Below are 27,733 nucleotides of genomic sequence, written 5' to 3' on the forward strand. Positions count from 1 at the left end.
TGCCAGCGTGTGCATGGGGTGAACACCAATATGGGTTAAATATTTGGTTGAAAAGGAATGCGCCGCTTCTTACTTCCTACACTCGTATCCTGCCCGACGTGGCGTGGAGTCACCTTTATCAGCCTCCGTACACGTTTCGTGCAGTGTGGCCGTCATGCTGGCAGTGTTTCCTGTGTTGTGAAAAACACCATTCGTGCAGCCTCTTTAGGGTCATTCCGTGCCAACTCACCTAAATTTCAAAAACCTCCCCAGGTCACCTCCTCAGATTTTGCTGGAAAAATTCTTAAATGTAGATCTATATGGCTCTACCCACCATGCAAAAGATTAGCTTTCAATTCCTCATAGTTTAAAAAATATCTATCTCTAGAGACCGTTGAAATTTGGCCCTAAAAATGCCAAATGTGAAAAACGCATTTTTTTCAAACTTCAGTGGCTTACAATTTTATAATGGACTCCTCTAGAAAGCTAATATTGCAAATATTTACTAATTGGCATCCAAATTTTTCAATTATGGCATCAGATAGCTTCTGGGATGCATATTTCTCACTCTATAGGAAGCTAAAAATGATTTTTGGCCAAAACGAGCTAAAATAATGTGAAACTATAGGAGCCCTCCTGAAAATATGGAACTTAGAATTTTTTCTTCATAACACAGTGATTATAGGGTCATTATGTATCCATAGATACATTTTTGTTGGGATAATACATTTAGGCGATGAATTATAAAAGTTTTAACATAAGCCCTTGCCTCCGAGGGCTCTAAAATGGACCAATTTTGCCCCCTAGTTTGACCATGTGGCTCGGGGTTTAGGATCTTCATTTTTTTTCCGAAAGATTGCCTCATATAAGATGTGTCTACTGACCGAATAATTTTATCTAATGCCCATGGCTTCATATTAAAAAATTTTTTATGTACATGCACGTTTTTTTATAATTATACACTTTTTTCATATTCATGAGCTTATAAATATGAAACTGAACACTCTAGCAAAGTGATACTGCAGATATTTATAAACTGGCATATGAAATTTAAGGATCTGTTATCAGAATGCCTGATAAATGCATACGTTTCTATCTGTAGGAAGTTGAAAATGCCACTTTGAACAAAAATGGTGAATATTCTCATGGCCTCCAGAAAAAAAGAAAGATCAATGCGGGTGCCATTACTCGACATTCTTTGTGTGGTTGAGGCCCATGACATAAAATCTGGTGGACGTCAGTACCAACTGTCACAGCATGACTTTAAGCATGTTCAAGACCTGTTTTCTAAGATGTAAAATTCTGTGCCTCTGAGTGCTAGATAATCATGATAATGAATGTCATAAAAGATGAAAGGTCATTAAAGAGTTTTCTAAGGTATAAAAATTACTAATATTCATTGTCTCTGTATATCTGTAAATAAAAAAGCTGCTACTCAACTAATCAAATTTATTCTCATTTATAATTTGCAATCACTTATGAAAGTAATCATTAGCATGTATTCATGAATAAATAACATCCTTCTCACTAATGTCAAATAAGAAGCATAATTTAGCCTCATGCGCACCCCTGCAAGTTCACCTTGTTTTGTACCAAGTGGGCCAAATTGCCATATTTGGCTTCCTAAAACTAGGAGTATGTGCTTTCTTGAGACATTCTGATGCCACAATCTGAAATTTTGTATACCAGTTTATAAAATTCTGCAGTAACTCTTTCCTGGATAGTTCCATTTAAGATTTATAAACTTCTGCATATGAAAAAAGCAAATAATTATAATAAAAAAACGTGCATGTAAATAAAAATTTATTTTACTATGAAGCCATGGGCGTTAGATAAAATTATTCGGTCAGTAGACACATCTTATATGAGGCAATCTTTAGAAAAAAATGAAGATCCTAAACCCCTAGCCACAAGGTCAAACCAGGGGACAAAATTAGTCCATTTTAGAGCCCTCGGAGGCAAGAGCTTACGTTAAAACTTTTATAATTCATCGCCTAACTGTATTATCCCAACAAAAATGTATCTATGGATAGATAATGACCCTATAATCACTGTGTTATGAGGAAAAAAATTCTAAATTGTTCCATATTTTTAGGAGAGCTCCTATAGTTTCACCTTATTTTAGCTTGTTTTGGCCAAAAAGTCATTTTTAGCTTCCCATAGAGTGAGAAATATGCATCCCAGAAGCTATCTGATGCCATAATTGAAAAACTTGGATGCCATTTAGTAAATATTTGCAATATTAGCTTTCTAGAGGAGTCCATTATAAAATTGTAAGCCACTGAAGTTGAAAAAAAATGAGTTTTTCACATTTGGCATTTTTAGGGCAAAATTTCAAAGGTCTCTTGAGATAGATATTTTTTAAACTATGAGGAATTGAAAGCTAATCTTTTGCATGGTGGGTAGAGCCATATAGATCTACATTTAAGAATTTTTCCAGCAAAATCTGAGGAGGTGACCTGGGGACCCTTAGGTGAGTTGGCACGGAATGACCCTTAAGAGGTATTCATTCATCTGCCTTTTTAATGCAACCGGCAATCTTCCCCAGATCATCAGAAGCTCAAGTCGATAATCCCGCACTGCTAAGCACACTGTATGACTTGCTGCACACGTTGGGTTTAGAGCTCGCTTGGGAACCAGGGCTTTGTGCTGTTAATGCCCATGCGTTATCGTTTCCTCGCAGCGGCGCCGCATGCGCTGGCCTCCATGAGGGCCCACCTCACAGCGAAGGCACACATAGCTCAGATTTACCTCAGGAATAATCAGACAAGTAGAGTAGAAAAGAAATGAAGAAAAAAATGATGTAAGCAAACCTCGATATGAGATCATCGCAACGCACGCCCCTATTGTCCCACTAGACAAAAGGAAAGGGACTATCTACATGTATATTAATGGAATAACTGTCTTGGGACCACTATCTGTTGGATGCATGCGGTTCCAAAAACTGCAACAATATATATATATATATACATATATATATATATATATATATATATATATATATATATATATACATATATATATCTTTGTATAAGTGTGTGTGCATGTATATATATATATATATATATATATATATATATATATATATATATATATATATATATAAATATATATATATATATATATATATATATATATATATATATATATATATATATATATATATACATATATATATCTTTGTATAAGTGTGTGTGCATGTATATATATATATATATATATATATATATATATATATATATATATATATATATATATATATAAATATATATATATATATATATATATATATATATATATATATAAATATATATATATATATATATATATATATATATATATGTGTGTGTGTGTGTGTGTGTGTGTGTGTGTGTGTGTGTGTGTGTGTGTGTGTGTGTGTGTGTGTGTGTGTGTGTGTGTGTATATATGTATATATATATATATATATACATATATACATATATACATATATACATATATACATATATATATACATATATATACATATATATATATATATATATATATATATATATATATATATGTTTTTGTTTTTATCAATGGCAAAAAATGCGACAAGAGACATATAGGATGTAACACATATAAAACACATGGAATTCTTTCAATTACAACATGTTTCACAGGCTTACTTAATTTAATTGATCTACTGTGTTGGGCTTTATTTATTTAAACTGCTTACAATCTTAAATTCTTTTACCGAAAGGTCCAGGCAAATGTGTTTTTTCACAAAAAAAAAACCACTTCTGCAAGCGACATAACCCACCCTCTTACTTGCAGGTTTCCTCCTCTCCTTTATCTTCATCCAATTGCTTTTTACGTACACCTCCTACACCATGTGTTAATATGTTGCTTTTTTGCCCTCTCTCCCCTTAATGTTGCATGAGCTGAGCTTTTGTATTTATTATGAAATAATTATTCTTAAAAGCAATTATAAATGCCAAAAATGGCATATAATTCAAGAATGAGAATGCTGTGTTTCTCTTGCATTGGATTTTCTGCAGGTGAAACAGGACCAGATGATAGGAAAGGGCTCTCTGATAATGCTCTTCGAACTTCAAACACCATTCATGTGAAGGAAGACGTGAGTGAAGATTCTTTCAATGCAAATGGTGAGCTCAAAGAAGTTTCTTAAATACAGAACGATTTTATCTTGAATTTCCTGTTCCTAATTCCACCTTGAGGCTGGCAGAACGATCTTAGAGTACGCATACTCGCCTCTAAGCTATCGAGCCTGGGTTTGAATATCAGTCCAGCTATAAACTGTCATCCCAATATTTCACAGTCAAGGTCATTTCATCACTGTGTGTGCCGTCCAATCAATGCGTGCACTGTTCCTGTTAAACTGGACGTCCCATCTGTCGGCATTTGTTGGCAGAAGCCATTAATTGGTTGACGTTAAAGATCCCACCTCGTGTAAGCTTGACGAGCTGGCACCGATGCCCTGACAAGTTCCAAATTCCTGCTGTAACTACTGCTGGGAAGACAACGGCACACCACCCAGTTTAACTTTTGCCAAGAAACTGATTCAGCAGCACCGACACTCTGTAACAGAGGCAAGTTCATCAGAAGCATAATTCGAACCTGTTTGTTCCCGAACATATCGAGATCATTTCCCTTTTGAAAAAGAATGAAGTTTGTACTCAGAAGGTTTTTGTTTGGAGCACCAAAACAAGGCATGAGAAAGACATGTGAGATTTGATGATAGCACGAGATCATTTTAGTAGGTGTACGAATGGTGATTTTGGAAGCACAATCAATCCCAAGATATTCTCAGTGGCTGCTGTGTGGTGTGTGGTTTCTGCAAAGACAGTCAATGACTGTACCTGTTGATCACCTTCAGACAGTGATTCTTGCAACCGTTGCACAGATATTGCAGGAAACACATCGTGAATACACTAACAAAACTATTTTTTCCCCCACATTTAGTAAACAACAAAGTAAGGGAAGTAAATGTTTTTCTTTGACCAAAGTTCCTGCACCAGGTGATTCATTCAATTTGGGCACACTGGCTTGTTGAATCACAAGAATGTGTTGTATCATGAAGAACAACTCGGATGCATCCAAGTGTGATAGAAGTGACATTGCAAACTGAAACTTAATGACAAAGGGAAACTGTTGACATTTATTTATATGTTTATTTATGCACGACTTAACGTGAGAAGGCAGAGCCAATGGAAGCATATTCTATTTTTATCCACGGCTGTTTTAGAAGTGACACTTCTCCAAAGAAATGACCCACTCTTTTGCTAAATTATTTGTCTACCTACTTAATTGTGCAGGTAACTTAGAATAAAAGTCATTGGAAGATGTGATTTGGTGGACAGGTTTGATGTTTGACAAGGCCAAATTGATTTCATTTTGGTTTAGATCTGGATCCTAGAATTTTATAATTTTTTTTTTTTAAGTGATTCTTCACCATTCAGACAGGGCTAAAAACAATATATGGCATGATGTTTCAAAAAGTCGTGGACAGATCAAGACAAAACTTGGTGGATGCATTTTGGAGGTGACATGAACAGGCTGGATCTGAATCCAGGCTTCAACCAAAATCAAATCAGCTTATCAGTGGGAAACAAAACATAAACTGTTGAGCTTGGCAGAGGTATGCACTCCACCGAGTACCTTTCTAGTTTCCAAATGGAGTCATGGAAGTTCCCTTTGAAAAGTTTTCTGCAAGAATCTCAGTTGCTGAAGTCTCATTTCAACGTTTGTTAACTGAAACTTTCAATTTTGTTGCACTTTATATACTTCTCTCCCCACTAGCATGGTTAAAATATTTGCAAAAGTAAATGCTTCACTAAAAAGTACATTGATTGGCTTCCAGGTGAAGTCTTCATGGAAGTGTGAGTTTGCTGATTCATTGTTCTTTAAAAATGCATCGTTATGTGTTGCGTGTTTTGCATCACCATGATAAATATCCCTTTTTTTTTCTTGCCACTCTTCAGAAATACGGACACCGATCTTCAAGATGCCCTTTACCAAGAATGTTGTGATGTTCAATGAGAATGCTTTTCATAAACGCAAAGAAGGTGATGGTGTGAAGTCTACGGATTATAAACAGAATAATATTCACGGACATGAATACACGAATATTCCCACTTCTGAAAAGATACACACGTGCTCCGTGTGCAATCAAACATTCAGATGCATTTCAACCTATCAGATACACATAAGGACCCACCCTTCAGATAATCCGTTCAAGTGTTGTGTTTGTTTCACATTATTCTATGAAATCTCAACATATCAGAATCACATGAGGACACATATTGGTGAAACACAGGACACGTGTCATGTTTGCAACAAATCATTTAATCAGAGCTCGTTCTTCAAGGCACACATGAAGACACATCCTGGAGAAAAAAAGTACAAGTGTTTTATTTGTAATAAATCATTCAGGTGGAAGTCAAAGTACCAAGTGCATGTCAGGACACACACTGGGGAGAAGCCATATAAGTGTAATGTGTGCAACAAATCATTCAGTCAGAGCTCAAACTGCCAGGGACATATGAGGTCACACACTGGGGAGAAGCCATTCAAGTGCAGCATATGTAATAAATTATTCTGTACAAGTTTGGCCTGTCAAAATCACATGAGGACCCATTCTGGTGATAAGCCATACAAGTGCAGGATGTGCAATAAATCATTTATTCAATACTCGAACTGCCAGGGACATATGAGGTCACACATTGGAGAGAAGCCATTCAAGTGCACTGTGTGCAGCAAACTGTTTAGTTATTATTCAAACTGCAAGGAGCACATGAAGCTTCATACTGAAGAGAAGTCATTCAAGTGCAGCATATGTGATAAACTATTCCGTACAAATTCGCAATGTCAGCGTCACATGAGAACCCATTGTGGTGACGAGCTGTACAAGTGCAGTATGTGCAATATATCATTTGGCAGCATCTCAGGCCACAAGACACATGTGAGGACCCACAATGGAGGTAACAACCATCATGAAAAGCCATTGTCCAATTTCATAACATCCCACAAGTAAAATACGACGTCGTATCTTACAAGGTGATAGCCTTTCCCCCTTCCCGTTTTGTCTTGCTCTGGACCCACTGGGTAACCTCATCAACAAACAAGGACACAGATACAATCTGATATGCAACAGGCAAATGACCAAAGAATCAAGAAAGGTATCACACTTACTGTACATGGATAATCTAAAACCCTTCACACCGAATGATAAGACATTGGTAGATCAACTGAAACGAGTAAAGCAGTACTCAGAGGACATTCAAATGGAGTTTGGTCTTGACAAATGTGCCAATGTACATTTGTATGAGGGAAAACAAAATGAACAAACAACGTCTCAAATCTATCTCAGTACAACAATACAGGAACTAGAAAATGAAGCATCCAACAAATACCTTGTAATAGAAGAATGCCCTCAGGTATAACACACAAAAAAATGTGTGAAACAATCAGCAAAGAGTACCTACGCAGAATAACACTAATTCTGAAGTCATCCCTCTCTCCACAAAACAAAACCAAAGCTATAAACCAACTTGTTGTGCCGGTATTCCACTATAGCTGTGTAATTATAAACTGGCCACAATTGGAGATCAACAATTTGGACACCAAAACAAGGAAACTTCTAACTATTCTCAACATATTCTACATAAACCAATGCATACCGAGGTTGTACTTACTGAGACGAGGAGGAGGAGGTTGTTTGATGGAGCTTAACCAAGTGCACAGAACATCGTGTGTAGGACGAGCGGAGTATGTGAAAAGCTCAACAGACTATCGGGTGAGATTTGTAAACGAGCAAGAAAACAACAAACCTGAAAAGGGATCCTTAATCCATTCAGCAACAAACTTCCAAAAACAGATGTAAATTATGGATACTACACAGGAGAACGAAACAGATACAAACACAGCCCCAATGATTGCAAAGAAAAAAAAAGAAGGAATAACCACAAAAATAAATATCAGCAGATATACTCTGTCAAATGGGAGAATGACAAAAGAGCAGGACGATTTTAAAAAGAGCTTGATAAGATAGGGATCGACAAGGAAGGCTCCTTGGAATGACGCATCATTGTAATGGTAATCCATTGGCACATTTTTAAACATTTCAACATTCCAGTTCCTGTACAATCATTGAAACACAAACCAAATCCGATCGTTGAAAATGAACATAAAATGCTCACGCATGACAAGATGATCCCATCAAGTGTGGACATTACAAAGCATTGCATCCAGACATTGTGCTGAAACACAAAAAGGAAAAGTGAGCGTTGTTGATTGAGGTTTCAGTTCCCAATGACTTTGGACTAAATGTGTCAGAAAATCAGGAAAATGACCAAATATCAGGATCTGAAAAATGAGGTCAAGAGGACTTTGAAATTGAAGAAATTATACCAGTGATATTGGAGCGACAGGAATGATAAAGAAAACCCTTCCTGGGTATTTAAAAACCATTCCGGAGAATATCACTACAAATGAGCTGCACGTAGAAGCTGTCAAAAGTTCAGTGAAGATTTTGAATTAAGAGCCTTTGGAATGAAGCTATGAGATCCTCCCACCTTGTGAAACCCAAAAATGGAGATAACAACCAACGGAAGTAGTGATGTAAGTGGTAGTTGCTGCAACAAATCATTCCGTGACAGCTGCCGTCACCAGCTGCCATCACCATTCTGTCACCAAGAGCCTGGCTCAAAAGTGAACCCAGAACATATAATCGAGCAAGGGAAGAGAAACTTGTCAAAAGGAGACAAATGTAGATTCCTGCAGAATATGCCAGATGAACGTGTGGAAGACGAGAAAGTGCAAACACATTAAAATGGCTACACTGAGGAGCTATTCATTATTAACATCATGCTGGTGGAACAACACTAAATTCTGTCAGCTGCCTGCTCACCCCTCTCTCCATCCATCACCCCTTCCCCACATATTTTGCAGGATGCATGTGGTCTGTCTGCAACCCTTTTGTGATGAAACTCACTGGATTTGTTTTTCTTTGGCACTGGAAAAATAATTTCAGAATTTCAATATTGGGGAATGATAATATTGACCAAAATTGGCTGTTTTATCCAGATAAACATTGGGACAAGTTGTTGGCTCCACAATGTTAAAACCTGATTAGACATACCATCTGGACCAGTGGCCTTGTTTAACCTTAATTTTTACAAATACACTACTAGCACTGGAACGGCACTCGGTGGAGCACATAGCTCTGCCAGGCTGAACACTACATTTTGTATCCCACTGATAGGTAGGATCTACATCCAGACCGAAACCAAAATCTAACCCCCTTGTTATTTTCACTTTGAAAGAAGACAGGATAGCGATGTAAACTGAAGTATCAAAGTATTGTGAGTTTTTCTCAATATATTGTTGCGAATTCGCGCCCGCCGGCGTGCGAGCGGCCACGTAACTCGAATCGCGGCACGTCGCCCACCGGACGGACAATTCTGTCGTGACCCTCTTGAACTAACGCCGGGAACTAGTCACAGGTGGGCCTTTTGGCCTCACCACAATCGTGCCAATCGGCCCCCCGCGTGGGATAGGGTTGTTCGCCAAATTCGACCTACCTAAGTATCCACACGGAGGGTAGACCGGGCGATCGCACCTCGCCGCAGGTCGACTCTGGACATGGGCCACTTTAAGCGACCCGTTCCGTACTATCGGGATAACCGAGCGGTGTTATCGTCAACCTCGACGGTTCCGATTAATTATCGGGCGTATTTAGCCCACTACCAACCCTTTACGTGAAGTAAGATGGAGATTCAATTAAAGAAAAGACGAAGCGAAACGGGAAAAACAGTTCAACATAAGGCACATTTATTCTGCGGCACACGGAAAGCACACATATACAATTACAACAATTATGCACCAAAAGCAATTGCAACAAAAGAAACACAACAATGCAGATCTACTACCGACTACGCGAGCACACGGCAACACTTACACAGTTTTACTTTACAGACGGCGCCGACAACACATATACTCAAAAGCAAAAGAAAAGGGCCACCCTCAAAGACAAGGGGGCAGACGGGCCTGTGGGCGCGAGACCAGGTGGAGCCTACCCGTCTTGTGATGAGCCGCAAATGTGGCGGCGGTCCTCCGCGGGTTTCGTTGGCACTGCTTGGAATGGAGTGGGAACGGGGCCCCCTTTCCGCACTATCTCAGCGCGGGGGGGAAAAAGGGGGGAAATGTTGATGCTCTGGGGAAAAAGGATAGCTGGCTTGCGTGGTTCCCGCGACGAGCGAGTCCACTGCGACCTCGACCGCGCTCCCGGCTTCCCCTCTCTGCAGCTCCCCAACAGACTCCGACCTCCGACAGACTGACTCTCCTCCAGACCCGTCTTGACTGCTGCTGCCACACTCTGCCGCTGCCACACCTCTCCAACTCGCCCGAGCCCAAAAACTCACTGAATTCACCCCGCGCTCGGCGCTTTATAGTACGGCAGGAGAACCCATATGCAAATTTCCGGATCAGGATGAGCTCGGGGGCGGAGCCACGCTCGCCCATTGGACGGAAGAAAAGTGGGCGTGAACCTCCCCTGATCCTCGGATTTGCATATATCGATTCTACTCCGACGCGCCTGGAGGCAGGGCCAAATCGCCCCGCGCTTGCTGATAGGACGGATCCGACTTCTCCTCGGAAAGGCCGCTTTTTGCACCCGCTGCTCGGCGCGCGTCCCGCACGAGGCCAGAACAGCCTGACGCTCGCTGCCCACAAGCGGTGCGGGAATGGCCGCAGAAGGAGAGGCGAAGGTGGTGGAGGGTTTAAAGTGCTGGTCCATGGCCATGGCGACGTTTGGAATGGCGGTGATGCGATGTTTGTGGGAGCGAGTTGTGAAGGTAAAGGTCGTGGCTGTTGGCGTTGTTGTTGTTGTTGTGAAGCGGTGTTGCGGTTGGTGGTTGTTGTGTGATGGCGGTTGAGACATGGTTGGTTCAAAATAAAGATAGAACAGAAAAACGGCTATCTCAAAGGGTCGCAGCCCGAATGAATCACATTTATTCCCTCTAAACAACGGGTTTGGGGCTAACTACACATGTACTTACAGAGATATCTCACCTACGGGACCTGAATGGTGGTTTGCGAATTTCCTCAACCGCAACAATATCATAAAGCACTCAAGTAAACGATTGCCAGGACAGCAAAAATGTCTTGCAGAAAATTAACTTCACATTGTTGTAGTTGTACCATTTCATCATTGCTATCCCAACATCGTCCAACACTTGCTTCCATTTTACAGAGTTTAATGTTTAAGATTTAGTCTACTCGTTGGTTGTTACTTCCATGAAAGGTGGATGGAGGTTATGTTTTCACCCCTATTTGTCTGTTTGTGTGTGACAAGATATCTCTAAAAAGTTGTGGACATATTCAGATGAACCTTGGTGGACAGGTTGGGAGTGTGACGAGGAGAAAATTATAACATTTTTTTGAAGATCCAAATGCGGATATGGAAACTAAAATTTTTCACGTAATTCTTCACCATTGAGAGATAGGGCCAAAAACGATATGCAGCACGATATTTAAAAAAAGAGATGGATGGATTATGACAAAACTTGGTGATGAGTTGGGTAGGTGACAAGACCAAGCCGATTCGATTTTGGTTCAGGTCTGGATGCAGATCCGGCCTTTCAGCAGGATACAAAACGTAAACTGTTCAGCGTGGCAGAAATACATGCTCTCGCGAATGGCATTATAATTGTGCGACACTGATCTGACATCGCTGATCTTGCCCCTGTGAACCTATGCTTGGTCATGTTACAATCTTCAGCCTCATGGAAGGATCAAGGACTGTGCAGACATCTTCTTGCCCCTTTGAACACCCGCTTGGTTGTTTTCCAGTTGTCGCTCTTTTTTTGAACCCGTCTCCTTGACGTACACAGTGTACTGTGAGACTGAACCGTTCACTGACTCTCTTTCTCTTCATTGTTTTGTCACAAAGAGCTTGAATTCAAGAAACAATGAAGATGGAAACTGCTATCTCTTTTGGCTTCATGTTTTCTTCTTTATGTTTATTTTGTTTGAAGATGATTGCTGCTTTGAAAACGTAGTGGTAATTTCACCTTAGTTGTACTTTTGCATCGGAAGGCCTGTGGAATCAATTGAGCTTCAATTTGTAGTTCGGTGGGGTAATTCCTTCTGATTGTTTTTGTTTTTATTTAATCGGTGAATTTGAATGCATATTACTGAGTTAATGTGACTCAGGTTTTAGGTTGGTTTAAATGTTTCCAATTTTGATGTTTCAGCATTGTGTTCATAATAAATCCAGAAATCATTCAATGCACTTGACAATGACTGTTGTGGAAATGTTGAAAGATTTAGATTCGGAATTTTGATGATAGTCTTGTTGGGAGTGTTCATGATGTTGGTAATGTATTCGTAAAAAAACAAGGTTAAATGAGGCCACTGGTCCAGATGGTACTTTTAATCAGGTTTTGAGATTGTGTAGCCAACAGCTTGCCCCAATGTTTATCTGCATTTAGGGATTGATCAATAATGTCATTTCCCAATTTTGGAAGTCTTCAATTATTATTCCAGTGTCAAATATAAACAAACCCAGTGAGTTGAACGATTACCCCAGTCGCCTTGACATCTATTGGATGTCTCGACAGGACATCGTTGAAAGTATTGAGGAGTGAAGTGGGTTTTTTTTGATAAATCTCAATGTGCATATCAGAGTAGTTGAGATGTTGAAGATTCTGTGCTCTATCTCCAAATAATTTACCTCCCATCATTTACACACTCCTATTTCTTTTGTAAAGTCAGTATTTATTGACTTCTCTCATGCCTTCAATTCCATTTCACCACATATGTTAATTGAGAAGTTCATGAATTTGGATGTCATGCCTAAGCCTGCAATACTGATTCAGAGTTTTCTTACAGCTAGACCACAAATAGTGAAGTGCAATAAGACGATACCAAGTGTTAGGTTTTTGAGTCTCGGTGTACCACAAGGTTGCGTTGTTTCTCCATTTCTGTTTTCTTTGTGCACAAACGGCCTCAGCAGCTTCAGTATTAATTGTGGTGTAATGAAATCTGAAAATGATACGGTTATTAGCGTATTCTTTTTGAAGTTTTGTTCCGAGTGAATATGTGAAGGAAGTTAAGAAGCTCACAGACGGGTGTGACGATCATTTGGTTCTTAAAATCAATGAGACAAAGGAAATGATTTTTGATTTTCACTGCTCAGAAGGAAGCGCTCGTGATCCTTTGATCATTATAGAGGACCTGTTTCTGAATGGAAGTTATTGGGGCATATTGTTTGATTGGCTTGCAGGATGGCTGAGTAGTATGCATACACTTTTGGATGTAAATCTCGAACTAGCTATAAACTGTCATTTTGGTGTTTCACAGGCAGGGTGATTCATCATCGTGTGTGCTGACCCTCTAACAGACGTTAAAGAAGTACCCCATCTGCTGGCATTAGTTCGTGGACGTTAAATATCCCACGGTGTCCTTGGCAAATAGTAGGCGAGCTATCGACAACACCCTGGACAATTTACAAATTCATTCCCTAACTTTAGTCGAACGTTAGGCCTGACCAGCCGGTTCGTGAAAGACTTGAGCTAAACTTCCTCCCACCCTCGGCCCACCCTGCAAAAATGTTGGAATAATTGTGCCGTTAACAAACAGAAGAAGTTGGCTGACCAAGGTGATGTTAGCTGACTTCCAAGCAGATATAAGATGACCTCTGGCAAATTATAGGGTGAATAGAGCAGAATGTTTGTGAAGTACAATCAATATGCTATCTTCTGATTAAATATGTCAGTGAAACAATGCATAAAATGCCAAGTCTGGTACTCTTTTTAACTTTGTGCAACCTGTGGTTTGAGAGGAGATGCAAAACCAACAGACATTGCATTTTCAAAAAGGCATCATGAATATACAGAAATGAAATGTCTCATCTTCAAAACTTTTTCACACTTTTTTTAATGTTAATTGAGATGTATTAAAGGCTGGAACAGATGTGCGTATTCTGCTTTACTCTTCTTGAAAATAAAAACCTCCATGCCCATGTGGCCGACACAACAATTACGTTGTGTCTTCTCTTGAGGTCCAGGCAATGATGATGACAGGCTGGAAGGCAGGTGAGTAGGCAAGCCGCCATCCTCACAGGTCATAGCTCTCTGATGTCAGTGAACCTGCGGATAACAGTAGGAAGGACAGCCGGCTTCACCCTAAAAATGTCGTAACTCTATCTGTAATGCCGGCTCACTAATCCCACTAACTCTGTCCTGAATTTTAAAATCGAAAATCTGACCTACCCGGAAGAAGCATATGCTGAGACAAGAAGGTTGGGGTGGCATGACCTCACCTTGGCTGACCGGTGGAGTGGGCACCAATTTTGTACTTCCCTGCCCAAATTGACCCAATAAAACCATCTCCAGGCCTCCTTAGACTTGGGACTCAATGGGTCCTCGAGAAAGCCAATCGCCCTAGTCCTCTTTGCAGTGGCAGCAAACCATTGAATGGCGTGAAGGGGAAGTATTCCTCAGCTTCCTCAGTACATGCAAAAACACTTTGTTTTTCCTTTTCTTGAAGACGTTTAGTCACTAAAACTCTTTGGTCTCACAATCAGCCATGATCTTAGGCAAATTACATTTCTCAGTCCAAAGCCAGCCACCGACTGGGCATCCTCCATTGTGCGAAGTCCTTCCTTGGCTCGCCTGGACTCTTATCCACCCTCATACAAGTCCTTAATCTGTAGCTTAATGGAATACTGTTCTCCCCTTTGACCTGTTGTCTCTGCCTCACACCATGCTCTGCTATATGCCATGGAAACCAAGGCCTTCAAGATCATTGGAATCTCCCACAATGAAGTTGAGTCCATAGGCTTCTCACGTTTCCATCAGAGATAGGTCAGTGGTCTCTTTGTCTTCTCCGGCCTCCTTCCTGGTCTTGCACCCTCTGCTCTTGCAAGTTTCTGCAGTTCACATGTAGTCCACCATCAACCTCTTTTGAAACTCCTAAAATCCAGTCACTCCTCACCTCCACTCATTTGTTCCTCTTTTCCTGCCTGTGGAACCAACTTCCATATTCTCTTCAATGTAAGGCAGCTGTTGACCACCATCTCAAATTACCTCCATCCAAAATCATGATCTTATCTACCCCCGTTAACCCAACTCCCCACCCCCAACCCCAAATTTCAACTTTATTCCTGGAGGCCCCCAGCGTCAAGGGTTATATTCACACCATTCACCTAAAATTTGGGTCCATGCACTCAATTTCTCATTCCACACATTTTCTCTGCCCAATTCTCACCGGAGTGAGAAAAGGGAGGAAAAAAACACTGCTTTTCCTATATCAAGCCAATTCAACCCAATTCATCACATCTTTATGCCTGGTGTTGGATTAATGGTTCGGGTTGTAGGCTTGGGATCCGAGGGTGCTTCGTTCAAAATCCCACTCTCTGTTGAATTAAAACCAGGTGGGATTGACTCAGCCTGTCATCCTTCCGATGTGGGTAAAATGAGTACCAGCTTGCTGGGATGACAGCCATTTGAGTTGCCTGCGTCAGAGTGGCGACCCATCCAGAATTGTTTCCAATAGCCCAGGAGACTGCTTCACAGTACCAATGCTCTACACAGAGTATGGTCCCAATGGATGGATGGATAGATCACATCTTTCCAATACTTAATAAGCGGAGCCCCAGCTGTCTTCCTGGATACCTCAATGGCCTGAGTGACCCAGTGCCGTGCTTCATCTACTCGGTATGAGCTCAATCGATCAGCGCGGATAATTTTAGCCAAGATGACCTCCGGACCCCGCCAAGGCAAAGTGAGTTTGGAGCAGCGGACTGTTCCATCTTGGTCGGCCCGACGTGTCATACTTGCACTGCATCCGATCGCCAGCCAGATGGAGTTTGCGGTCACCGACTTGGGCATCTCCAGCCCCTTCCTCCCCTTCGTCCCATCTCCCTCCAGCGGCAGCTCCTCCAACCCCATTCACAAAATAACTCGGTCCAAATCAATCCAGCAGCCAACGAGAATTCTAAACCAATTTTGCAGAGGTGACACACCTTTGCCACTCAAACATGCATTCTTTGTTTCCTCACATCCAATTTCAAGGTCACAGAACCACATCGTAAGAAGGGAACTGTCACTCAAGTGGCAAATTGAGAACTGTTGTTTTTGACGGCTCATATTTCTCCAGCCGTTTTTGCTCCGAAATAGGACCACAGGGCTCAGGATGGTCGTGTTCTCTCTGTCCACAACAGCGTCCACATTTACCCCTTTTATTTGGCACATTTTTTTTTAGCAACATGTTCCAATTTGTACACAATAAATAATGTCGCAGAAATGAAGGCTCATGTTCATCCACTACTGTTGAGTACAGCATTTGTGTCTGTGTCCTTTTAGTTTCCCTGGCTTTGGCGAGGGTTGTAACCATCTGGCACCTCTCTGTGGGATCACCGGTGAAGTCAATGTTCTCGGAGGCCGAGTGTCTCCCTGCTTGACAGTCCCACTCAATTTTAAAGCACCGTCTTTGATAGGGCAAGATCCGTTGGTACTCCATGTAAATCCCCTCTGACAGGTTGGCCCGAGGGGCTCCACATGCTGCACGGCTTTTGGTGGATGCTCGAACCCTCTCCCCCTCCCAACCCATGTGGGTGTCTCACCATCTCTCAACGGGCGGCGGTGTTGGCTGCCTCGCGCACGCTGGCTGGTCGTCACACTGCCAGCTGGATCCACAGGTCCTTGTCCAGGTTGGCCTGGATGAACCGATTGGGTGCAAAGCTCTCCCGAGTGTTTTCTTCCCAACTCTCCACTATCTTCTTCTTTTGGCTGCTCCCGTTAGGGGTCGCCACAGCGGATCATCCGTCTCCATTTCGCTCTGTCCTCCATATCTTCCATTGTTACACCAACCACCCGCATGTCCGCCCTCACCACATCCATAAACCTCCTCTTTGGCCTTCCTCTTCTCCTCCTACCTGGCGGCTCCATCCTCAGCATCCTTCTCCCGATATACCCCGCATCCCTCCTGTGCACATGTCCAAACCATCTCAATCTTGCCTCTCTCACTTTGTCTCCAAACCGTCTGACCTGCGCTGTCCCTCTAATGTACTCATTTCGAATCCTGTCCATCCTCGTCACTCCTAACGATAATCGCAGCATCTTTAACTCTACCACCTCCAGCTCTGCCTCCTGTCTTTTTGTCAGCGCCACCACCTCCAAACCTTATAACATAGCTGGTCTCACTACCGTCTTGTATACTTTCCCTTTCACTCTTGCAGATACCCTTCTATCACAAATCACTCCTGAAACTCTTCTCCACCCACTCCATCCTGCCTGCACTCTCTTCTTCACTTCTCTCCCACACTCTCCGTTACTTTAGACAGTTGATCCCAAGTATTTAAACCCATCAACCTTTGCCACCTCAACTCCTTGCAACCGCACCATACCACCACCCTCCCTCTCATTTACGCACATGTACTCCGTCTTACTCCGACTGACTTTCATTCCCCTTCTCTCCAGTGCGTACCTCCACCTCTCTAGGCTCGCTTCAGCCTGCTTCCTACTCTCCCTACAGATCATGATGTCATCCGCGAACATCATAGTCCATGGAGACTCCAGTCTGATCTCGTCCGTCAACCTGTCTATCACCATTGCAAACAGAAAGGCCTCAGAGTCGATCCTTGGTGCAATCCCACTTTAACCTTAAACCGGTCCGTCATTCCTACCGCACACCTCACCGCTGTCACACTGTCCTCATACATATCCTGCACCACCCTCACATACTTCTCTACCACTCCCGACTTCCTCATACAATACCACAGCTCCTCTCTTGGCACCCTATCATAAGCTTTCTCTAAATCCACAAACACACAATGTAACTCCTTCTGGCCTTCCCTATACTTCTCCATCAACATTCTCAAAGCAAACATCGCATCAGTGGTGCTCTTTCCTGGCATAAACCCATATTGCTGCTCACAGATCATCACCTCTCCTCTCAACCGAGCTTCCACTACTCTTTCCCACAACTTCATGGTGTGGCTTATCAACTTTATCCCTCTGTAGTTACCACAGCTCTGCACATCACCCTTATTCTTGAAAATCGGTACCAGTACACTTAATCTCCACTCTTCAGGAATCCTCTCACTTTCCAAAATTTTGTGAAACAATCTGGTTATAAACTCCACTGCCATCTCTCCTAAACATTTCCATGCCTCCACTGGTATACCATCTGGGCCAACTGCCTTTCCACTCTTCATCCTCGTCATAGCTGTCCTCACTTCACCCTTACTAATGCACCGCACTTCCTGATTCACTATCTCCACCTCTTCCAACCTTCTCTCTCTCATTTTCTTTATTCATCAGCTCTTCAAAGTAATACCGGGCATAGTGGCGTGCGCCTGTAATCCAGCTACTCGGAGGCATGGGTTGGAGGATCGCTTGAAGACGGGAACTCTGCACTGGGCCACGCTATGAGAGGGTGTAGGGCAGCCTGGAATCATGGCGAAACCCAATCCTTATCCCTGTGTCGTAAGAGGCGACCAGGGTTGCGTCAGGAAGGGCATCCGGCGTAAAAAACCTATGCCAAATCAGTATGCGGATCATAACGGATGATCCGCTGTGGCGACCCCTAACGGGAGCAGCCGGAAGACGAACAACATCAGCTCTTCAAAGTACTCCATCCACCTTCTCAACACACTCTCCCCGCTTGTCAGCACATTTCCATCTGCATTCTTTATCACCCTAACCTGCAGCACATCCTTCCCAGCTCGGTCCCTCTGTCTGGCCAATTGGTACAAATCCTTTTCCCCTTCCTTTGGATCTAACTTCTCATACAGCTCGCCATATGCCTTTTCCTGAGCCTTCGCCACCTCTCTCTTCACCTTGCGCCACCACTCCTTGTACTCTTGTCTACTTTCTTCATCTCTCTGGCTATCCCAATTCTTTTTCACCAACCTCTTCCTTCTTATACTTTCCTCTACTTCCTCATTCCACCACCAAGTCTCCTTGTCTTCCTTCCTCTGTCCAGATGTCACACCAAGTACCTTCCTAGCTCTCTCCCTCACCACTTCTGCAGTAGTTTCCCAGTCATCCCACACCTCTTTACCACCATCCAACACCTGCCTCACCTCCTCCCTGAATTTCACGCAACAGTCTTTCTCTTTCAGCTTCCACCATCTGGTCCTTGGTTCAGCCCTCACTCTCTTCCTCAACCTCACCACCAAAATCATCCAACAAACCACCATCCCATGCTGTCTTGCTACACTCTCCCTGCCACCATCTTACAGTCTCTAATCTCTTTCAGGTTGCATCTCCTGCTTAAGACGTCCACCTGTGTGCCTCTTCCTCCACTCTTATATGTCACCCTGTGCTCCTCCTTCTTCTTAAAATACGTATTTACCACTGCAATTTCCATTCTTTTTGCAAAATCCACCACCATCTGCCCTTCCACATCCCTCTCGTTGGCACCGTACCTAGCCATCACCTCCTCATCATATGTATTCCCCTCCCCAACATGCCCATTGAAATCTGCTCCAATCACCACTCTTTCTTCCTTGGAAACACTCTCCACCACTTCATCTAACTCACTCCAGAAATCTTCTTTCTCCTCCATCTCACACCCCATATGTGGGGCATATGCACTGATGACATTCATCATCACCCCTTCAATTTCCAACTTCACACGCATCACTCGGTCAGACACTCTCCTCACCTCCAATACCCTCTTAACATAATCCTCCTCAAGGATTACTCCTACATCATTTCTCCTCCCATCCACACCATGGTAGAACAGTTTGAAACCACCTCCGATGCTCCTCGCCTTACGCCCCTTCCACTTGGTCTCCTGTACACACAGTATGTCTACCTTTCTCCTCTCCATCATATCAGCCAACTCTCGCCCTTTGCCAGTCATAGTACCAACATTCAAAGCTCCAACTCTCACCTCCACACTTCTACCCTTCCTCCTCTCCCACTGCCTCTGGAAATGCCTTCCCCCTCTCCTTCTCCTCCTTCGCCCAGCAGTAACAGTTTCCACCGGTACCCTGCTGGCCAACAGTACTGGTGCCGATCATTGGTAACCTGGGCCTCGACTGATCTGGTATGGAAATCCGGTTTATGATCCGCATATTGATTTGGCACAGGTTTTACGCCGGATGCCTTTCCTGACGCAACCCTCCCCATTTATCCGGCCTTGGAACCGGTGCTGAGAGTGCACTGACTTGTGCAACCACAGTGGCTGGGTTCCCCAACTGTCCACTATGTCGTCCTTTAATTTCCCTTTCTCGAAACTCAATCCCTTTAATTTCACCTTGAGCCTGTTTAAACCCCTCTGTAATCTGGCTTGGCCAGCCGCCAACTACTGCTGTGTGGTCTTGACCTTGGCCATGTCAGCTGACAATTTGTTCTGGCCAGCCTTAATTTTGTTCGCCAGTTCGGTCCCGTATCTATTTTTGCCATCAATTGAGCCATCATGGCCGCCAATTGCAAACTGATGTCCAGATGCAGCGGCAAAGCTGGGGTACTCAGGAGGATTCTTGACTACTGGGTGGGGATGTGACTCTTGTGAGTCTTCAAGCTATTGCTCCTCCAAGGCCATGGTTGTATTGGCTCAAAAATGCCCTCCACTGGAGAACGAGACTTATTCTCTGTGGCACCTTCTCTGTGGCACGGGACTTATGCCCACAGTGTCACCCAATTGCTCCAAAAGTATCGTAAAACAACCCCATCCATCTTTTTCATTGGTCATCCACTGGAAGGGGTTCAGTCTCTTGAACTATGAAGCACATCATCGGCCATGACCCACCACATACCAAAGCTGGTCTCCAAAGCCAGCCGCAGACTCAGCCTACAGGGAATGTATCCGTAGCTCAATGGTGTATCATCTCTCAAAATCAATGTAAAGCTCAAAAAATCATTTGAATCTCCCATGATGAGGTCAAAACACCGGGTTTGTTGCTGTACATCACAGGTAGGTCCGATGGTGTTTTCTCCCACCTATTCTCCACCATTGCTCCATCTGTGCTCTCAGCCTTCAAGTCATCTCCAGCAATAGCAGGATGCACATGTTCTTCCAGTTACTCCCTCTTGGTTAAACTTCGAAAAGGCAGGTTGACCACACACCTCACCTCTCATTTTTTCTCAACGCTTTCCTCCCCCCCCCCCCAAATCTATGGAACCATCTTCCTCAAGTATTTTGTCTCACTCTTTCCTCCAGGACTTCAAACAAGCAATACACCATTACCTATCACCCCCAATTCTGGCCCATGGTCTTTGTTACTCCCATTAACCCTACACAACCCAACCCTATTACTTGTACACCGCTCCTTCCCAATTCCATATGCAGGCGATGCATGATCCAACTACATTGTATGATTATTCAAAAAGCAAGGGAGTACTCAGTTTTTACTCCGTTCGTTACCCTTGTCGAAGGAGAGGGTATTGCATTTGGGTCCATTTGTTTGTTTGCCTGTTTGTTTGTTTGCCTGTTTGTCCTCACAGAACTTTCATGTTTTTCTCCACAACCACTTGTTGGATTGAGACAAAATTTTCACCATTGGTGCGACTACTCATGTAGAATGTTTCAATGATAATTATGACATCGTAGGTCATATGGTGTGGCAGCCATATTGGGAAAACGGAAAAAAAACTTTGGACCTCCGTATCTGAAACCGCACCAAGGAAAAAATTGAAACTTGGCACATAGCAAGTACTCCTCATGGGGAATAAGAGTGATTTTTTTTTTATCATGTCCTAGGTGCCTTCATTATGATGTCATAATTGCATATGTAGAACGCTACATTCGATCAGTATGAAATTTTTTGAGGGTCATCTTGAGATAAAATGGAAACATTTTTTTTGATGATGTCATCGGTCATGTGATCCAGAAGCCATATTGTTTTGGTTTTTTTAAACCTTCAAAAATCTCTGAAATGGCTGAACCGGTCATCACTGTCAGCAGTTTTAAAGTGGCAGTTCTAATTATTTCTGTTTTTAATTACGTAACAAACCAGTACACAAATGACACACAAAACTACACAAACACACCACACAAAACAAGTCCTGGCGAGGATCTGCAATCTCTGATTGCTGTTTTTCTTATTTATTTGTTTGTTACCTCTGCCACCGAAGGTGAAGAAGGTTATGTTTTCATCCCTTTCTGTCTGTTTGTCTGTGTACAGGATATCTCAAAAAGTTGTGGACGGATCCGAATGAAATTTTGTGGACAGGTTTGATGTGTGACAGGGACAAACTGATTAGATTTTGGTGAAGATCCGGATCCGGATCCGACTACTAGAAATTTTTGAGTGATTCTTCACCACTGAGAGATCGGGCTAAACTGATATATAGCACAATATCTCAAAAGGTTGTGGACGGATTCGGACAAAACTTGGTGGACAAGTTGGGTGTGTGATCATGACAAGTTGTTTCAATTTTGGTGAAGATCTGGATCTGGATCTGATAATATTTTTAGTGATTCTTCACCATTGAGAGATAGGGCTAAATGATATATAGCACGATATCTCAAAAAGTTGTGGACGGATTTGGATGAAACTTTGTGGACAGGTTGGGTGTGTGATCATGACGAATTGATTCGATTTTGGTGAAGATCCAGATCCGACTACTAGAATTTTTAAAGTGATTCTTCACCTTTAAGAGATAGGGTTCAAAAACGATATATAGTATAATATTTCAAAAATGTATTGGGAACCGATATGTTCTCATGGATCAGATATTACAGGGCGGAGGTACACACTCTCCCGAGTGCCCTTCTCGCTTCAATTATGCAATCAATTAATCAATCATTGTATAATAGGTTGTTTCATATTGCAACTTTTTTGTGCTAGTCAAGTTGGCTACTCGTCGTAGCTTTCCAATATGGATAAAAAGCCCACTCGCCAACGCTTAGAATTTTCCTCCCAAAAATGGCCACCGGCGGCCATTTTTTCCAAAATGGCGGCCTTTTTTCGCGTTTTGACACAGAAATCGACTCCTACACCTGCTAAAATACGTTAATGTTACTTGATATGTGTATGTTTGTAGATGATTATGATTGCTATGTCTGCTAGCAGTCGGGGACTAGACATTAGGCATCCAATATGGCGGAAAAATCCAAAATGGCGTCCAAGATGGCCGATTTTTGGCCACTGGAAAGTTGTTCCCTCCGATGTGGGTTCTAATATGTCTAGTTATAGGTTTTTGGGTGTGCTGAATTCGTTTTTATGCTCTAAAATGCAGTATATCTGTCACAGAGACGTCTGCGGGGGTCATGCTCTCGCGTTAAGAAGTAGTTCTTGCAAGTCCGAAGAAGAATTTTGAATATTCTCGCCCTCATTGATATCAGAAAATAACAATTAAATATTCGAAGGTCAAACATGTATTTATTTAACATGTACAGTATATACATGTTGTGGTGTCCGAGGTGCAGTGGAACATGGGAAGCAACAGTGTGAGCAGCAACTCCGCTTTATTGCGCGTCCTGATGTACATTCCTGCCACCCCTAGCGGGCGAGTCATGATATACGAAAACCCAATCACGTGATACAGCACACTCCTCCCCTCGTAAAATGACAAGTCAAATGATGAACGGACAATCATAACATGACCAACCGAAACCAATCAACACTCAAAATCCTCCAAGTATCGCGGCCGCATCCTGACCCGCCTCAGGCGGGCAGCGATGCCAGACGGCCCAGGCTCAGACGCCTCACGGCTCGGTCGAAGTGACACCCTCGCCGGACTTGCCCCATCCGCAATAACAACCGCCCACGGCCGACCAGCCTGCCCAATGTCCCCGGGCAGGACTGAATCAGGTGAAGACCCCGTGGGCGTCGGCACGTCCGGCCCTGGCGATACAACATCTGGCCACGGCGACATTACAGGTGGGGGTCCCACATCGCTCGACACGGGGGGGGGGGGGTGACGCTGAACAGCGATCATGCATTTGGTCCACGTGCCGCTTCCACACCTCCCCACTATCAGTCCGCCCCATGCAATTCACCGGCCCCAGTACCACAGAGACCACAGCCGGCACTCATTTGGAACCGTGGAAATAATCGCGCACCATTACCCGCTGTCCCAAATCAAAACCGCGCAGCAGCGTCGGGCGGGACACCCCTCCCCCCCCCCTCGCCACTCACCGACCCTCCAGGTCGCAGCAAATCCAGTCTGGACCGCAATGCCCGTCCATAGAGACGAATGGCAGGAGAATCACCCGTGACAGGATGAATCGCGTTCCTGTATTGGAACAAAAAGACATCGACCACCGTCTGCACAGGTGCAACACTCCCCCCTGCGCAAAGCCCGTTTCAACATCTTAACAAACGACTCAGCCTGCCCATTCGTCGCAGGATGATATGGTGCGGACCTCAAATGTCGAATACCATTTTGACGCATGAACTCATCAAATACACCTGCGATGAACTGTGGACCGTTATCAGAGACCAGGATCTCAGGTAATCCTTTATTAGCAAAGATCGTCCGCAGTTTTTCTACTGTAATGTTTGCCGATGTATGCTGCAATACTACAACCTCTGGCCATTTAGAGAATGCATCGATCACAATCAAAAACATTTTGCCATTAACCGACCCCGCAAAATCCACATGGACCCTCTGCCAGGCCATGTATGGGGTCGGCCATAGTCCCGAGGCTCGACGCGGGTTATCAGCATCTGTTTGACACGTGGTGCAATGCTTAACCAACCGCTCAATGTCTTTGTCCAACACCGGCCACCACAACAGGCTACGAGCAAGACTCTTGGTCTTCACGACGCCAAGGTGACTGACATGCAGTTCTTCCAAACACCGCTGCCTGAACTTCGGTGGAATCAAAGCCCTCATTCCCCACATAACGCACCGTTGGACCAACGACAGCTCCGATGCGCGCGACGCGAAAGGCTGAAATGCCGGTGTTGAAGGTAGATCGCTCCAATTCCCCGTAGAAATCGCCTGGACGACACGGGCGAGCACTGGATCATGAGCCGATTCCACCGTGACCTGTTCCGCCGTGATCGGCCCGCTTTGGACCTGGCCCAACGCGAACACATCGACCCGGTCGGCCGACTCAGACACAGCTGGACCCTCCGCGCACGGCAAGCGTGAGAGCCCGTTGCAGTTAGCATGCTTCTCGGTGCTTCGGAACTGAATATCGTAATTGTACGCAGCAAGAAACAGACACCACCGCTGTATTCGCACGGCCGCTACCACCGGTACCCCGCGTTCGGGTCTCAGGATGAATTGAAGCGGTTTGTGATCCGTCTGCAAAGTGAAATTCCGCCCCAGCAGGTATTCATGAAACCTCTGCACACCCCAGACGAGGCTGAGAGCCTCGCGCTCGATCTGCACACATTCCTGCTCTGCTGCGGACAGGGTCCGGGATGCAAAACAAACAGGCCGCTCGGAACCATCGTCCATCCTGTGGGAGAGCACTGCCCCGATGCCATATGCAGAGCTGTCACATGCCAATAAAAGCGGACGCGCAGGCTTGTAGTGCACGAGGACTGTATCCTCTGTGAGCAGCCGCTTGACGCGGTCGAACGACGCCTGGTGTGCATGCCCCCAGGCCCAGCGCTCGTCCTTCCTGAGCAACCACATTAATGGCGCAAGCTGCGAGCTGAGCCCGCGCACGAATCTTTGGTAATACTGTGCCATACCAATGAACGAGCGCAGCTGCGTCATGTCGCGAGACGGTGGCATATGCTGAATCGCCTCCACCTTCCGAGGGCCTTTCAACAGCCCCTCCGGCGTGATGATGTGCCCGAGGTATTCCAAGCGCTGCTTGAAGAACGCGCACTTGTCCCTGTTCAAGCGCAGGCCGCACGCTTCTAGCTTTGTCAGTACTTGGGCAATGTTCGCAAGGTGCTCGTCCGCCGTTTTCCCCGCAATGAGCACATCGTCCAGGTAGATCTGAGCGGGCAGGCCAATGCAAACCTGATCCATGGCTTTCTGCAACAAGGCTGGGGCCGAAGTAATCCCAAAACAGAGTCGGGTATATCGATAGAGCCCTTGACACGTGTTGATTTTCAAAAGCTCGCTACTCCCGGGATCCATCGCCAGGTGAAAATATGCATCACGCAGGTCTAGCTTCCTGAAGTATCAACTCCCCGCCAATCGTGCATATATTTCATCGATTGACGGCAGTGGATATTGCTCCACGCTGAGCCCCGGGTTAACCGTAGACTTGAAGTCCCCGCACAATCGGACGTCTCCATTCCGTTTCAGCACCGTGATGACCGGGGTGGCCCAATCTGAGTAGGACACCCGTTCGATCACTCCATAGGTCTCCAGCCTATCCAGTTCACCCTTGACCTTGTCCCACAGGGCATACAGCACCGGTCGTGGTTTACAAAAATGAGGAACCACCCCCTCCTTCAGGAAGAGCTTTGCCTGCATGCCCCTGAGTTTCCCAAGGTCGTCGCAAAACAACCCTTGATGTATTTGAAGAATCTTCTCCAACTGATCCTCCCATAGGCTCGGCACGGGTTGCACAAGGTGAACGGCGGCCCAGTCTAGCCTGATGCGGGACAGCCAGTCTCGGCCGAGGAGAGAAGGTCCCCTCTCCCGCACGACGTACACCCGAAGTGTGGCAACCTGGCCTTGGTACAGCACAGACACGTCTGCCATCCCGACTGGCGTTATCTTCTTGCGGGTGTACGTGAACAGTGTGAGATTTGACCTGATAAGCTTCAGGCCGTTGAGTCTGTTATGATGATATGCTAGGTGGTCATATTTTGGACCATTAGCTGTGTGTTAATCAGCTGTCGGGATTCTAACCTTGCTTGTAATTGTGTATTATTCAAACCTTGCTTTAAAATGTTGCTTTAAATGTATCATGCTGTTTTCACTATGTCTTTGATAACTCTTTATGGCTCTGCAGCTGCACAACAGCATGTCCTTGGGAAAACTGTGTATGCTGATATCCCACACATTCCTGTTCTTAGTCATCACCAGAGTTTCGCCTTTGCTATCAGCAGGTGCCAGTGTAGGGGTGTAGGAGTCTTAGAAAGTTATTAGTTTGCAAGATGAACTGTTGGGTTGCGAATCTGAGGATTGACTGATCCAACTTCCCTGAGGGCCCCTAGGGAGGGGGGAAAGAAGCCCACTGCCGCATTTATTTCTTTATTTCTTTATCCCTTAAGCACACACTTGTAGTCCACACCCATTTCTGCTTTTGTGTGATTATATATACAACTGTTTTGAAGTAAGAATCTCAATGTGGTCCGGGGGCACCTGACTGAAGGGCCTTTGGGCTGCATTCCGCATGCGTAGTGCCATCTTCTGAAATAAATCGTATCATTCGAAAACCCTCATTCGACTCTGTCATTACTCGGCCGAGTGAAGAGTCATAACAATTGGCGACGAGGATGGGATGCGACTGATGCTGGCGGTGTGGGACGGCGGGACTCCACTTGGTGTACAGCGATCACAAGGGTTCAGCTAAAGGTACGTGGAAATTGCACGTATAGGGCACCTAAGACAGGGAGCCCTAGTTAGGTGAAAACTGTACACTTGGTGGGCAGTGCCCCGCTGGACGCAGCTCCAGGATCTGCTCGGATCAAGAACTGTAACGGTAAAACATATGAGGTGATTCGAATGCGGTTTGTTTGAAGGGCACAAAGAGGGCTGGCAGGCCGTATGTTAGAACCGGTAAGGGTCGAGGATAAAGGTATCCGTGTGAAATAAGGAGGAAACAGGTTGGAATCCTGTACCAAGAGAGGGAAGGTTAGAGGCCTTCATTGGGTTTGAGGCTATTAGGCGGCGGGTCGAAAGGGATCTCGGTCCCGGTGTAAAAGGAGAAACGATTTACAGCT

General features: G+C 44.3%; 1 protein-coding gene and 1 long non-coding RNA gene across 4 annotated transcripts in view; one reads left to right on the top strand and one right to left on the bottom strand.

The window, feature by feature from the left end:
* The window catches only part of LOC147009933 (uncharacterized), a 115,832-nt gene that overhangs the window by 36,278 nt on the left and 51,821 nt on the right, over window positions 1-27,733 (top strand). For 2 of the 3 annotated variants that reach the window (XM_085863249.1, XM_085863235.1), the window contains one exon: window positions 4,002-4,109. In XM_085863249.1, coding sequence (XP_085719375.1) covers window positions 4,002-4,109 — 108 coding nt within the window. Of the gene's footprint in view, window positions 1-4,001; window positions 4,110-5,945; window positions 8,019-27,733 lie in introns of those variants that run through there. The other variant, XM_085863245.1, reaches the window with a different exon arrangement.
* Window positions 13,886-27,733, bottom strand: part of LOC147009934 (uncharacterized) — a 37,822-nt gene continuing 23,974 nt past the window's right edge. Inside the window, exon 2 of the long non-coding RNA XR_015053079.1 lies at window positions 13,886-14,114. This is a non-coding gene — a long non-coding RNA (uncharacterized LOC147009934). The remainder of the gene's footprint in view (window positions 14,115-27,733) is intronic.

Source organism: Eptatretus burgeri, chromosome 17 (assembly GCF_056783735.1).
Source record: "Eptatretus burgeri isolate ZD-2024b chromosome 17, Ebu_testis_v1, whole genome shotgun sequence".
Lineage (NCBI taxonomy): Eukaryota > Metazoa > Chordata > Myxini > Myxiniformes > Myxinidae > Eptatretus > Eptatretus burgeri.